General features: G+C 18.1%; 5 protein-coding genes across 5 annotated transcripts; 2 read left to right on the top strand and 3 right to left on the bottom strand.

Annotated features, from left to right (window-relative positions):
* Positions 1-1,378: 1,378 nt before the first annotated feature.
* PRELSG_1310000 (conserved Plasmodium protein, unknown function) lies at positions 1,379-3,622 on the top strand (the record flags this gene model as incomplete). The annotated part of the gene is made up of 1 exon (XM_028678620.1): positions 1,379-3,622. The coding sequence occupies one exon, from the start codon at positions 1,379-1,381 to the stop codon at positions 3,620-3,622; it is 2,244 nt and encodes a 747-aa protein (XP_028535748.1).
* A 995-nt stretch (positions 3,623-4,617) lies between these two features.
* On the top strand, positions 4,618-9,229 carry PRELSG_1309900 (conserved Plasmodium protein, unknown function; the record flags this gene model as incomplete). The annotated part of the gene is made up of 2 exons (XM_028678619.1): positions 4,618-8,298; positions 8,396-9,229. 2 exons carry the CDS (start codon positions 4,618-4,620, stop codon positions 9,227-9,229), a joined length of 4,515 nt encoding a protein of 1,504 aa, XP_028535747.1.
* Positions 9,230-9,634: 405 nt separating this feature from the next.
* On the bottom strand, positions 9,635-10,570 carry PRELSG_1309800 (apicoplast ribosomal protein L21 precursor, putative; the record flags this gene model as incomplete). Its single annotated transcript, XM_028678618.1, has 1 exon — positions 9,635-10,570. One exon carries the CDS (start codon positions 10,568-10,570, stop codon positions 9,635-9,637), a length of 936 nt encoding a protein of 311 aa, XP_028535746.1.
* Positions 10,571-11,338: 768 nt separating this feature from the next.
* Positions 11,339-11,956, bottom strand: PRELSG_1309700 (conserved Plasmodium protein, unknown function; the record flags this gene model as incomplete). The annotated part of the gene is made up of 1 exon (XM_028678617.1): positions 11,339-11,956. One exon carries the CDS (start codon positions 11,954-11,956, stop codon positions 11,339-11,341), a length of 618 nt encoding a protein of 205 aa, XP_028535745.1.
* A 945-nt stretch (positions 11,957-12,901) lies between these two features.
* On the bottom strand, positions 12,902-15,709 carry PRELSG_1309600 (conserved Plasmodium protein, unknown function; the record flags this gene model as incomplete). Its single annotated transcript, XM_028678616.1, has 1 exon — positions 12,902-15,709. One exon carries the CDS (start codon positions 15,707-15,709, stop codon positions 12,902-12,904), a length of 2,808 nt encoding a protein of 935 aa, XP_028535744.1.
* Between the last annotated feature and the right edge of the window lie 189 nt (positions 15,710-15,898).

The raw sequence follows: 15,898 nt of genomic DNA, 5'->3' as shown, positions 1-15,898 counted from the left end.
TGATGTTATTCATTTTATTAACCAAGCATGTAAAATTATTATAGATTTTTCAATTTCGATTTCCTTTTCTATTTGTTTTTCTTAACTTTTTTCAAGTGTTACTACTTTTATAATATATAATTTTTTTTTATTGTCTTTTTTAGTGATTAAGTTTTTTCTTTTTATTTTTCTGAAAACAGTTTAAAGGAAATAAAAATTATTTATTGTAAGAGTAATAAGTGAACAAGTAAACAGGAACTTTAATTTCTTTATTTTATTTTATTTTTTGGTAGAAATAATATATTTTAAATGTTTCTTTTTTCTTTTATTTGTAGAATTTTTTTTTTTTTTTTAAGTGTAAAAAAAAAAAAAAACTACATGTACTTTTTTTTTTAAGCTTTTGTCTAATAGAATTTTAATTATAAAAATTTTTAGTGTTTATATGGTTATTTCTTTATAACATTAATTATATTATTATATGTATTTATAAGGATATTAAAATAAATTAAAAAAAAATTAAAATTTTAAAGTATATATTTATATATATATTTATAAGGCTTTATAAAATGTGCAACAGATTAAAATAAGAACATGATTATCAAAAATAAAAATTTTAAATTTACTTGTTTAAAATAAAAAAAAAAAATAGAAGTCTTTACAAAAAAATGAATAATTAAAAAAATACTTTCTTGTTAGGGAAAAAACTCCAGATCCTTTAAAACTTTTTTTTTTTTTTTATAAATATTAACATTTGTGTTACATTTATGAACAATTTTTAAAGTTTATATGACTATAAATATAAATTAAATTGTTTTTAATTTACATATTTTATATAATTTTTTATTGTTTCTTAACCGTTTATTATGATATATAAGAAAACAGTGTTATCTTAGTATAATTTCATTTTTATTAGAGTCTATGTTAAGATTTTAAAGAAAAATAAATGAATCAAAACTACTTTCTTTTTTTTTTTTTTTTAAATTGTCAATTTCTATTATATTCTTTAAACAATTTTTTTTTATATCCTTTTAAAAATCCCAAGTTGCAAAATTTTAAAGACAAATTATGTAGTTGAAAAGGTGGCAATTTATGTTTCCAAAAATATTTCATAAAGGTGTTTCATCAATATCTTTAAAAATGTTGATTTATATAAATGTTTCATAAATACTCCTTAAATATTCAAAAACATTTTATAAAAATATTTTTTATAAGAATGTTATATGAATTTCTTTCTTTTTTCCTATTTTTAAAAGTGTTGCATTGATGTTTTATAAAAAATATTAATTTTTGTATTTTATAGATAGTACACGTTTTTTTTTTTTTTTTCTTTTCGTAGGTTAATGAAGCTAAATATATATTCTTTTTAGAAAAAAAAAAAATAATAATAATAGGAAAATAAATGGATATAGCCCTTGTAGGTATATTTATATGCTTTATTGGCTCGTTTCTAGGCGCATTAGGAGATAAATTTGTTCACGATAGTTATAGTAAAGACGAAAATGAAAATTATAAAATATCAAAGAATAACTTATGGATATTAGGGATATTATTAAGTGTTGTAATCGATTCTTCTTTTACTATGATTGCTTTATATTTTACTTCGGCTGCATTAGTCACTCCGTTTGCTGGAGTTCATATATTATGGAATATTATAATTACAAATATATGTTTAAAAATAAGAACAAGATTACATCAATATATGGGAAGTTTATTTTTAATATGTGGTATAATTTTCATTATTACTTTTTCAGAAAAGAAAGTTGATATTAATAATATGAATGATTTGATAAGTATGTATAGTCAAACTAAAGTTATCGTTTACCTAGTTTGTGTTTTTTCTATAATAATTATTTTATTAATCATGTGTTTAATTCCATTATGTTTTCAGAATATGAATAATATAAAATATCTGAGAAAACTAAAGTTTTTATATTCTAGAAAATTCATGAGTACTCAAAAATTATATGATAAATCTTTTATTCAAAAAATTAGAAGAGATACAAAATCATTTGAAAAAAATTTTCTCTATAAAAACAAAGATTACAGTAAGAACTCAATTCATTATTCTAATAATCATAATAACACTAATGATAATGTAACAGTTGATAATGGTGATAATATATGTAATAATGAAGATAGCATATTTATTAGGGATGATAATTCACCTATTTTTTTAAAATCAGAAAATAAAAATAATTTAGATAATGAATTGAATGAACAATTAGGAGAAAATTTAAGCTCTCTACCAAATGATAGTATTGTTGTAATAAATAAACATGAGATATACATTAATTTAATGAATAATTTTTATTCAAAAGATTCTATTATAGAATTATCTAAGAAAAAATTCTTTGCAACAGACTATGAGAAATTAAAAAAATATGATTCTACTAAAATTACAAAAAAAAAAAATATTTGTAAAAAAAATTTGAAGGATAATAAATCTAATGCATTTAATATAAAAAAAAAGTGTAATGAAAAAGAAGAGAAACATAAATCTTCATTAATTAATAAAAAAATTAGGGAATCAAGAATCAGAAACAGATTTTTTATATTTTTAAAAAATAAAATGAGAAAAAACACAATTAAAAAAAAAAAAAATAGTAGTATAAAATGTATTGATTTTTTTCAAAGTGAATCAAAGATCAGAAATAATAAAGATGAAGAAAAATACACAATTAATAATAGTAACCATTTATTATTACATAGCAATTCGCAAATTTTAAATTACGATGAAAATAAGCAGAAAAAAAAACCTAAACTATGTGAAAAAGGGAATGAGTCTTTTTATTACATAGATAGTCATAGTACGAAAAGTAGTAAAGTAATTGAAATAGATGAAGAGAATGATATTATAATGATACAATGTAATGATAATATTGAAATCAATAATTATCATCAAAATGAAATTAACCATGAAAATAGTACAAAGAAGAAGAAAAAAATAAAGGAAAATAAAAATTGCAAAGCAAAAAATGCTCATCCTTTAAAATATTTTGAAAAAAATCATAATACTTCAATAATAAATACCTTAAATGATAATAATAATAATAATAATGAGGATGTTGATATTAATAATAATGATGATATTATCAATAGTGATAATGATATTAATAAAAATGATAATAATAGTAATAATAATATTAATACTAATCATTTTCAATATATGTCTTTTATAACAGCTATTTACATAATACCAAAAAAATCAAAAAAAATTTACACTGAAACTATTTATTATAGAATTTATTGTAGTACCTTGTGTGGTATATCTGGTGGATTAGTAAATATATTTTTTGAACAGATAATAGGAGTATTTTCACAAGAGAAATTTCATATGTTTGAATATTTTTTTTCATATTTTTTAATTTTCTTAGCCTTATTTTGTATATCTAATCAACTAATATTTTTAAATGTAGCCTTATCTCATTTTAGCGTTACTTCAGTTATTCCTTTAATTATGTCTAGTATTGTTTTTTTCAGCAGCTTAACTACTATTATTATGCAGTTAAAAGGAAGCAAGATTGAGATTATAAATGCTTTGTCATTTTCTTTTGGTGTTTTGTTAGTTATTGTAGGAATACTTTATTTGCAATATAATATAAATGATTTAATTATAAAACGTATAAAAAAAAAAAAAAAGTAATAAAAAAAAAAAAAAATGAGTTATTATTTAATATAAGTACTCTTATGTACAAAAATATATTTATAATTTTAATGTTTTCATTTGTTTGTTTTATTTTTATTTTTTTTATTTTAAAAATTACAATTAATTTTTGAGTAATTTCATTAATATAATTATGTTCTAATTTCGTTCTCTTTTATTGTAACAACTAATGTTATTCATAGATTCCTTATTTATATATTAATATTTTCTTTATTTTTTTTTACTTGTTTTTGTATTTAATTTTTTTTAAAAAAAATTTCCTGTTTTTTTTTGTGTAAATATTTTGTGTTATAATATTTAATAATTCAACATAATATTTTATTTTTTTTTTGTTTTTATTAATTATAAATATTAATCTTTTTATTTTAATAAAAATAAAAACTTTCTTTTCACTGTATATATATATCCTAAATATTGTTAAAATACTATTTAAAAGGAAACTAAATAACAATAAAAAAAAATAAAATTCAAATTTTCAATCAAGATATAAAGGTATAAAAAAAATATATGTAATCAAAAGAATTCAATAAAACAATATATGTCATTATAAAATAATGAAACAATAAAAAAAAAAAAATAGAAGTTTTTAAATAGAACTAGAAAATATAATTAGAGAAAGCATATATTCTATAAATAAATATATGTATGAATATTATTTTTAATGAAAATAGGTAACATATCTATAACATATATTTTTATTTTTACTTTAAAAGGAGCTACTACCCTTTTTTATTTATCATAATGAAAATATACTATACACATATTAAAAACTTTGTAAGTAAAATATGCCACTCTAAAAAAGCAAAACATTTTTTTTTTAATATAAAAGACAAAAAAGTGAGGAAAATATATTTAAAAAAATATATACGCATATGTTCAACGAAAAATATAAGAACTGATACATAAATAATTAAATATATATACAAATATATATATAGAGAGAGAGAGAGAAAATTTAAAATTATGAAAAAGAAATGAGATACTTGATTTTCATTATATTTTTTATTTCTTCTTTAAAATGTAAACTGATAAGAAAATATTATTATATAAATAGGATTCCTAATTACAAAAATGTTACTAGAAATTTAAGAAGAAATAAAAAAATATATAATACAAATGACCTTTTTGAATTTTTCACAACCCTATATGATAAGCAAGAAGAAAAATATAAAGAAGAAAAAAAAAAAAAAAATCATTCTGTTACATATATACAAAAATTGCCTAAAAAGAATATTTTACTAAAAAGATGGAAATATGATTTATTTGAGAAAATTAAAGAAAAGATGAAAAAAGATGAAGAATTAAAGAGAAAAGCAAAATTGTGCAAATATAAATATAAATTGCCTATTGATTTTTATAAATTAGGTGATGAATTAAAAGGGAAGATTGTTCATGTAGAAGATCAATTAATTAAGCTAGATATTAATTCAATACATTTTGCTCATTTATATATAAAAAGATATTTTAGTGATAAATCACAAATTAAAAAAAAATATGAAATAGGAAAATATATTGATGTTGTTATATGTTATATTCATAAAAAAAACAAAATTATACAAGTTACGGATAATGAAGAAGAAATAAAAGTTTTGAAAAATAATTTGAAAAAATTACATGCCAGTGGCTACCTAAAAGAAATAGTAAAAGAAGAAACGAATGATAAAATAAAGGAAGAAATAAAAGAAGAAAATGAATATGAAGCAAAAGATGAAAATAGTTGCGAAATTAAGAACTATTATGAATTAAAAAATAAATATGAAGAAGATTATAAAATAAAAGATAAATATGAATTAGAAAATACATGTGAAGATGAGGATGAAGATAAAGATGAAGATGAAAATAATTACGAAGATGGAAATAAAAGTGAGGATAATTATGAATATAAAATAGATGAAAAAAATGAGTTAGAAAAAACTTGCAAAGACAATTATATATTAAAAAACGTATATGAAAGCAAAAATAAACAAGAATATATAAAAAACAAAAAAGTTAATGAAACAAAATATGAAGACGAATTAGAAAATAAAAGTAAAGCTGTGAAAGGAACAACTAATTTAGATAAAAGTTTTAAAAATAATATTAATGTAGAAAAAATTAAAAATGATTTGGGATTGAATTTCGGAATAAATCAAGATACAGAAGATTTAATGTATATAAAAGAAGAAAAAACGGATGGAGAGTTAAAGAAAATAACTGATTATAAAATTGAAGATGAAGTAAATGGAGTTGTAAAGTTTATTAATGAAGAAGGAGCTTATTTAGATATTGGTTGCAAAACTCTTGCATTTTTAAATTTAGGGCATTATAATAAAGATCCTAATTATATTTTTAAGAATTCTAAAAAAAAAAGGATAGAAATTAATGATTATTTTAAAAATTTGAAAATTCGAAAAATTGACGTATTAAATAATAGAATAGAAGTTAGTCCTTATAGTATGCAAGAAGAAGCTTGTCTAAGAATTTTAAATCAACAAGAAACGTTACAAGAACAAAATAAATATATTCCTTGTTCATCTTTTATAACTTACAATTATCATATGATTAATTATATTAAAAAATATAACGAATTAAAAAAAAAAAAAAAAAATATATATAACTTATTTGAAAAAAATAAACAATTAGATGAAATGAAAAATATAAAGAATTTAAAAGAAAGTGAATTTACTCCATTCATATTAAAATATAATGAGCTTAGTTCACCTAATAGTAACTACCAAGAAATGTTTGAGCATAATGCCGATAATGAAAAATTTTTTGAAGAAATTGGTGCAACTTCTGAAAAAGGAGATAATAATATTGATTATAAATTCTTTAAAGAAAAAAATAAGAAACTAAAAGAAGAAATTGAAAATTACAGAAAAAAAAGTGTAATTGAAGAAGAAGATGAACAATCAGAAAAGGCAACTAAAAAAAATAAATCTCAACATAATATAAACAATTTATTTAAAGGAAATAATTTTGATTTTGATATGTTATCTGAAAAGTTTACGAAATTTGAAGAAAATATGGATCATGAAAATGATAATTACCATTTTCAAGATTTATATAATTCGACAAATAATGTTAATAGTAACAGTTTAGAAGAAGAAAACAAATATACTTTATCATATCTTAAGAAAAATTTATCTCAAATAAAAAAGAGTGTTATTAATGAACACAGTAATGAAATAGGAAATGATAATGGGAAAAAAAAAAATAAAATTTATCGTGAAATTGAAAAAAATTTGGAAATGTTAAAAAATGATGAAATTGAAAACAATTATTACAAAAATAATAAAATAAAACATAATTTTGATGAAGATAAAAATTGTAAATTGAAAAATTTATATGCAAATGAAAGTGAGTTGGATGAATCTTATGAAAATGAAGATGAAGATGAAGATGAATATGATAATGAAGATGAAGATGAAGATGAAGATGATTATGAAGATGATGAAACAAAAGATATTTTTGATTTGAAGAAAAATAATGTAAAAGAAAATTTTTACAAAAACGATAAAAAAAAAAATAATATATTTAAAAATGAAGAAATGAAAGATAATTTTAGTGAAATAAATGAAAATAATATGGACGAAGATTGTGAAATAGATGAAAATAAGGAAGATGAAAATGATTCCTTTCTAAATGTAAGAAAAAATTTGAAATATATTTTAAGTAAAAATATAAATTTAAACTTAATAGATGATGATGAAAAATGTATAGAAGAAGCATCGAAACTATTTGGTGAAGATATAAAAACATGGGAAGAAAAAATGTATTATTACTTCGGAAGTAAAGATAGCATAACATTAGATAATTTAGAAATTTATGATGATGAAGAATTCAAAAATAGTTTATCAAACGAAAATATAGATAAATTTAATGAATTTGATAAAATCTTAAATTCTGAAAATTTTGATTTATCTAACCAACATGATTTTTTAGGTGCAAAATATACTGATGCAAAAATGAATGAAATAAATTATAATGAAGAAAAAAGTAATGAAAATATTACTAATAATATTGAATGTAAAAAGGAGAATGGTGATGATACTAATATAGAAAATTATATAAATACGTTTATAAATGATGAAAAAAATACAAGTGAAAAATCTGAATATGTAGAGGTTTCTAAAAAAGTAACAGACTGCAATAAAAAAAAAAAAAAAGATAAACTAGATATTTTAAATAAAAATACAAATAAAAATTTAGTTGATGAAAATAATATTCTTAATGGAAATTTATATAATACAGAGAAAGTAATAGAAAAGAAATATATGGAAGACTCTAATGAGAATAATAAAAAAATATTTAACAAAAAAGAAGAGAGAATAAGAAATGAGGAACATCCGAATTCTTCAGATAACAGCAGAATAAATGTTGATAAAATTTTAAAAAAAGCTATAAGTATCGGTAATATAATACAAAAAAAGAATCTAGAAAAGTTATTAAAAAAAAGGAATAATGCAAATGATAACAGTAATGATCTCAATAGTGAAAAAAATATTAATTTTTTAAAAATGAATAAAATTACAAAAAAAAACGAAAATAAAAATATAACAGAACCTAAAGAAGATAAAAAATATCTTGAAAATTATGAAGAACAATATTTTGAAAAGAAAAATAATAAAAGTGAAGATGATGATCTAAAAGCATATAAATATGCATCATATGAAGTAAAAATATATATGCCACATCATTTTATTATATTAACCTTTAGAATCATTTATACATATATGTATATATATATATATTTTTTTTTTTTATACTTAGGTACAAGGATACTATAAAAGAAAAAAAAAAAAAAAAATGATAAATTTGGATGATTTAGAAGAAATAAAATCAGAAAAAGATGAAAATATTTTATTAAATGATGAAGATTTTATAAATAAGCATTGTAACGATTATAAAAAGAAAAATGAAGAAGGTACAAACAACCTAGAAGATGAAGATAACTTTATAAATTTAAATGATAAAAAAGATATTTTTCTTTTATATGGAAACCATGATAAAATTATTGAAAATAATTTTATAGAGAAAATATTAGAAAATGAGAAAGAATCGAATAAAAGTATTAGTAAAGAAATAGACTTTTTAATAGAAAGTTACAAACATGCTAATATCTATCCAAATAAATTGATTAACAACTTTTTAAAAAAACAAACAAACAGTACTGTTGTAAATAATAAAATTACGAATGTAAAAAAAGTACAATGTGGAAATGATAATATGAATAAAATAAATGATATGTTTAATGAAGAAAACATAAACGAATTAGGATTTTATCTAAAATCTAAAGAAAATCATAATAGCATAAACATAAAAGACAATATTAATTATGAATTAAATTCTATGTTAAATCAAAGTTTTCTTTTAAAGGAATTATCATTAAAACTAGGTTTAATTAAAAAAAGTGATATGCATTTAAATGATAAAGAATTAATTAGTCTTTTTCTTAAAAATGTAAAATTTAAAAGAGCTCTAAAATTTTATGGTGTAAGCACAAAAAATATAAGCATTCCCGTTATTTATAAAATTACAAAATTATTATATTTTGAAAGACCATTTCCCAGAAAAGAAAAAAATCATAAATTAAATATAAATTAATCATTTTCCAAAAAAAATAAAAAAAGATAATGGGAATCTAATAATTTTATGTTATATATCATTATATTAGAATGTTAAAAAAAAAAAAATTTTATGGTCTTTTTTTTTTTTTAAGTGAAGTTAAAATGAATTTATAAAAAAAAAAAAAAAAAAAAATTAAGATAATAATACTATTTTTACAAATATTTTTAAAAAAAAAAAAAATTCTTAAATAATATTTATATGTATATATATATTCTCATAAATATAAATTTTTTGTAAAAGAATATGTTAATATTTGTTTAAAGTTTTATTTAAAAAATCACTAGTTTTTACATAAAAGTTTTTCAAAAAATAAAATTATATGATTTTATGAAATTCTTGGAACAATTACGTAAATCTTACTTAAAGTATGGAATAAAAAAATTATGTGTAAAAATTTTCCTTTATCATAAATTCATTAGCAATGGGATCAAATTCGTCTAAGGGATCAATTTTATTAAGACGTTTATTTCTTTTTTCTTCTTCTATCTTTTTAACTTCTTCAATTACTTCAGGTCTTTTACTTAATTTTTTTGTTTTTAAGATATTTCGAAGCATTTTTTCTTTTTTGTAATTTCCTCTATGTTTATAAAATGTTTCAAATTTTAAAGAGCAAAATGAATTTAAATAATCCATAAAATGTTTTTTTAAGTATTTTAATTCAGAACTAGGTTTAACTATATTATGTATACGATTCAGAATATAATAAATAGAATCGTCTTTAAAAAAATTAAATTTTCTTGTTTCTTCACCAATCAATTCATTATTACATTCAATTTTATCTATGATAATTCTTGTCATCTCTTGTCTATGACCATAGAATTTTTTATAATTTTTTTTTCGTTTAAATTTTAAGCGATATATTTTCTTGCCTCTAAAATGATTTAATATTGTAGCTTTAATTCTTACGTTATCTAGAAAAGGATTACCAAAAAACAACTTACCTTCTTCATTATTGTAAAAAAATACTCTGTTTAAATAAATTTTTTTGTTTTCTTCTTGTTTGATTCTAAAAAAATCATAATATCTACCTTCTTCAATCCATCTTATTTTTCCGCATATTTCAATTACACAATACTTCCCACTCCTATCTCTATTGTCTTCTATTTCTGATAATTTTACTTGAGCTGGTGAATTGATTAGAACATTTAATTTTTTACTTCTATTCAATCTATATTTATAAAAATTGTTTAAAAAGTTCAAATTATATATTCTTTCATTGTAAATTCTTTTTATTTTTATTTTGCTTGAGTATAATGGAATATTAAAATATAAAATTAAAACATAGAAAAATAAAAAATATGTAGCAAAAAAAAACATATTTTTCACATTTTCATTTTCCTATTATTTTACACTTTTTTTTTTTTTTTTTTTTTTTAATGTTATATACTTATTCTTTTTTAATAGTAAAATAAAACATTTTCATTTTATTTATTTATGTTTATATATATATATATATATATATATATAAACACTGTTAAAATATACTTAAATTTTGAAAATATTTTCTAAAATATTTTATTAATTTTTAATTTTTTAAATTATATTCTTTAAATATATTTAAATATATCAACGTAAAAATAATTTTTTTTTTTTTTTTTTCTCTCAATAAATTCTAAATATTTAAAAAAAAAATGAAAGCTGTTAAAAGTATTTTGTGAATTACCTAAAAAATTACAGAAAAAAAGTGTGTTTATAATAATAATAATTAAAATAAGTTTTATAGAATTTATATTATTGTTTTTTCTATATGTCTTTTATAAAGTATTTACTTAAATTTAAATGATGTATATAATTTAGATGCTTATCCAAACAATTAATTTTCATTAGTTTAATATATTATTTTTTTTTTTTTTTTGAGAATTCAAAAATTTTTACATAAAAAATGCATATTTAAAATAATTTTAATTGTCAAATAAATAAAAAAAAAAAAAAATAATAAAAATTTTAAAGTAATAATAGCAATAGTAATATGAATCATAATGAAAGATGAAAGAAAATTTTATAATTTTTTCATTTAAAAAAAAAGTAATAAAGTATTATAAACTAATTAAATATATGCTGTTTTCTAAAAAGGAAAAAAAAAATTTATGTTTCTAAAGTTATATCGCCTCTTTCAGGAAACAACATTTTTCTTTGTGAATTTCGTAAGATTTGTTCATTTGATAAATATCCTTTTTCTAATAATTCATGAGATAACAAAGAAGAAATTAAATTATTTTTAAAATGTGATGAATTTGATTTAAATGTTTTGTATACTGGAAAAAAAGTTAATCCAAAGTCATCACCTTCTAAATAATGAGAATATTTAATTCTTAACTTATTTTTTCGTCGTAAATTATTACTTCCTAAAAGTATATTGGCTATTTTATTTAAATTATAATTAGAATTATTTATTTCATCTAGTATTGATTTTTCTTTTTGTATTTCATAATTAGTTTTTGAAATGAATTCTTTAGCTTTTTCTGAAAATGGTTGAACAAGAATATTTTGCAATGTTGTTTTGAAATTTATTTTAGATAATTTCATTTCTATTTTTGGTGATTGAGTTAAACGAGAATATTCATTTTTCCCTTCATCTGTTTCAACTCTATTAGTTAATGATTTCAATAAATTTCTTAAATTTTTATTTTTCTTTACTTTTTTACAGTTGCAAAAGTAACTCAACAAACATACAAGAAATACAAAAAAAAAAATGTTTTTCATTTTTAATAAAAATTTTCTACAAAGAAATAATTTTTATTATTCATATTAGGACAGAAGCAAATTTAATTAGACAAAAATAAAATAAAATAATTTAAAATTTAATTATTTATTATTTATTCTAAGTATAGCAATGCTTTTATTATTATTATTGCTAATTAAAATTTTTTTAATATATATAGGATATTAATTTTTTTTTTTTTTTTTTTATTATATATGATTCTCTTAAAAATATCTAAAATACTTGTATTTTAAAAAAATAATTAAATTCAGATAAAGAACTATGCTTAAGAATTACAAGTGAAAATTAAAAGGTAGAATAAAATACTTTAATGAAAAATTAAATGTAATTACACAGTAATATTAAAAAAAAAAAAAGATTCAAATAAACTGCCAAAATTAATAACATTTTGTAAAAGAAATATATTTTCAATATATTAATTTTTATATAGAAATAATGATAAATTTTAAAACTATTTTATAGGAAATAATAAAAGTTTAACCATATTAAAATAAATAAAATTTAAACAGTATAAGGTAAATCAAAATACTTATTCATAAACATAGATAAAAAAAAAAATAGTATACTAGTAAATATATTATTTATGAATGTGTTGATTTAATAATTCATAATTATTAATACTTACAAAATACATATATATACAACTAAACATTATTTAAAAAAAAATAAAAATAAAAATAAAAATAACATAATTATTACATATAAATAATTTAATTATATTACATTTTAATAATGAGATTTTAAAATATTTCGTAAAAAATTTTATTATAAATTTTTAATGAAATAAATACATATATATATATATATTTCTTCGATTTTATTATTATTAATATATTTAATATAAATATTAGAAAAAAAAAAATGCATAAAAAAAAAATATTTTAATTGTCATTTAAAATAACTCATACTTATGATTTCGTAAATTTTTAATTTTTTGAATTATAAGAAAATTTACTATATATATTTAATTTATTGAAAATATTATTTTTATCATGTGTTGAAATATTCTTTTTATTGTTTGAATATAAATTAATAGGTGAGTTAAAAACATAATTTTTATATTTATTTATAGCTACGTCTATATTGCTTGAAGATTCCTCGTTTGAAATTTCATAATTTTTATTATTTTTTTTTTTTAATGGTAAATTAAAAAAGGATTCATTTTTTTCACATATATTTTTTTTATTAATCGAGTAATTAAAATTGTGAGATATAATATATTCTTGAATTATCAAAAAATTAGAAAATTTGCTATTATTGTTATTAATATTATAATTGTTGTTGTGATTGTTATAATTACTACTGTTATTATAATTATTATAATTATCATTGTTATAATTTTTTAGTGATAAAGGTAATTTGAATTTCCGCAATTCTAAAAAACTTTTTTTTGAAATTTCATCTTTAAAAGCGATAGTAGCTATTGTAGGGAATGATTTTGTAATAAATATATATTCAAAATTTGGTATGAAATTTTTATTAGAAAATTGAGATTCTAGAAATTCTTGTAATTCGTATTCATTCCATTGAGGTGGCTTATTTTTTATAACAACACAAAACTTTTCTTTTATTTCATCTGATATTTCTTTCCAGGATAAATTGCTTGGCCAAGTTTTTATATCTATTGTTCTATTATGACTAAATTCGTTGTTTCTATAATTATTTAATTCACTTTCCAATAAATTATTATTACTTATGCTACTTTCTAAATTATTTTTGTTTTCATTTTTTTTATCTTCTTGTTTTTCTACTATATGATGTTGATCATCTACTTCTTTCTCTACTCTTTGTTTTTGAAGATCATTTTTTTCTCTTTTCTTTTCATCTCCTTGAATTTCCTGTTCCTGTTCTTTTTCTTCTTCTTGTTCTAATAAATAGGAACCTTTTTCTATAACATTTTTATTATCTATATTATCATTCTTTAAATATATTTCGCTATCTTCCTTTTTTACTTGCACATTATTTGATATTTTACTTTTATCTTCTTCTCGTATGTCTTCTATTATTTCATCTATGTTCCCTTTATAAAAATATATGAAGAATTTTTTAACATTTTGATTTTTTTTTTTTCTTTTTTTTCTTTTGAATTTTTCCCAAAGTATATTTTCTTTATTTATACTTTCAAATTGGTTCATTATATATATTTTTTTTTTATTATTATTTTTATTCTTTTTTTCAAAATCTTTCTCTTCTTTATTTGTAAAATTGTTTATATTATACTCTTTATTAACAGAATAGTTACTTTCACGTTCTTCATTAATTTTATTACAACTATTATCATTTTTATTACTACTTGCACTATGATCATAAAACTTCACTGAACTGTAATTACTTTTTACTTCACTACCACTTTTAGTATCAGATGTATTAGTATAACTGTTTGTTTCTTTTTTTATATCGTTTATTTCTAAAGTATTTGCAGATAATTCTTTATTACATGAATTGGAATTATTTAAATTGTCATTTTGTTCTTGGGTAACAGTTTTTTTTGAATTATTACTTTTATAATTTAAAGAAGAATAACTTTTTTCAGAAATTAAATGATCATTTATATTAATAATGCATTTCTGCTTTTTATTAATATGTGAAATATTAATTATAGGATTATCTTTTTCTTTCTTATTTATTAAAGATAAATTTTCACTATTTGATATTGAAATTTCATTATTTATTTTATTATCAGTTATGGCATTTAATTCCTTATTATTATTATCACAATTTTTTATTTGATAGTTATTTTTAATATACGTATCACAAATGTTAGAATTTAAACTATTTTTCTCATTCTTATTATAACTTATATCTAAATTTAAATCAAATAACTTCTTTATATTATTTTCTTCTAATAATTTATTATTTATTATATTTTCTTTAATTTCATGAGTATGGCCTTCAAAATTAAATATATCATTATCATCCTCATAAAAATTTTCATTATCATCCTCATAAAAACTTTCATAATCATCCTCATAAAAACTTTCTTCTTCTTCTTCATCTTCATCATAATAATAATATTCGTCATTATTATTATCATCAAAGTATTCACAATATTCTATTTCCTTTATATCTTCGCCATTTTTTTTCGTATTTGTCTCCTTATTTTTCTTTATTTCTATTTTATTTATATCTTTTTCTTGTACCATACTACCTTCTTTTTTTTCGTCATTATATATTTTTTCATTTTCTTTTATCTGCTCATGAAATTTTTCTTCACAATTTTTTTCATTTTTTCCTTGAAAGTTTATTCCTTGATTATTTTCATTTTTAATATTTAAATTTATCTTAGTTTCATTATGGTAATTACTGAAGTTTAATAGTTCTTCCTCTGGTTTTTTATCCTTTAACTTTAAAATATCATTTTGTTCAATTAACGTTTCATCATCCTTAAACAAATCTTGATTTATATTTTTTTTTTTATATGATAGCTTTATAAAAATTCTATTATTATTTATAGAATCATTACAAACTAATACTTTTCTTTTTTTTAATAAAAAGTTTGCGAAATTTTCATTACATATTATTTTCCATGGGTATAAATTTGTTTCTTCATTTATTGGTTTAATAACCTTTTTAATTTCAAAACTTTTATCATTTAATAATTCAAGAAAAAATTCGAATATACTTTCATTTATATATGAAGGTAAGTTATAGCATTTTATTAAATGGTCATTTAAGTAATTATCTTTCAGATTAATTTCTTTTTTATGATTTATAAATAACGATGGTAGTATCATGTTAAAATTAAAAAAAAAAAAAAAACCCACAAATATTAACTGTAGATATATATATATATCAGAGATAAAATAACGCGAAAAAAAAAAAAAAAAAAATCAGTGAAATTATAAAAATATCTTTTTTTTTAGATAAAAAAAAAACATATAATATTTATATATATATATATATCAAATACGTTTAAAAAAAAA

This window comes from Plasmodium relictum (assembly GCF_900005765.1).
Source record: "Plasmodium relictum strain SGS1 genome assembly, chromosome: 13".
Lineage (NCBI taxonomy): Eukaryota > Apicomplexa > Aconoidasida > Haemosporida > Plasmodiidae > Plasmodium > Plasmodium relictum.
Note: the sequence above shows the minus strand (reverse complement) of the source record. Positions and strands in the feature narration are given on the sequence as shown.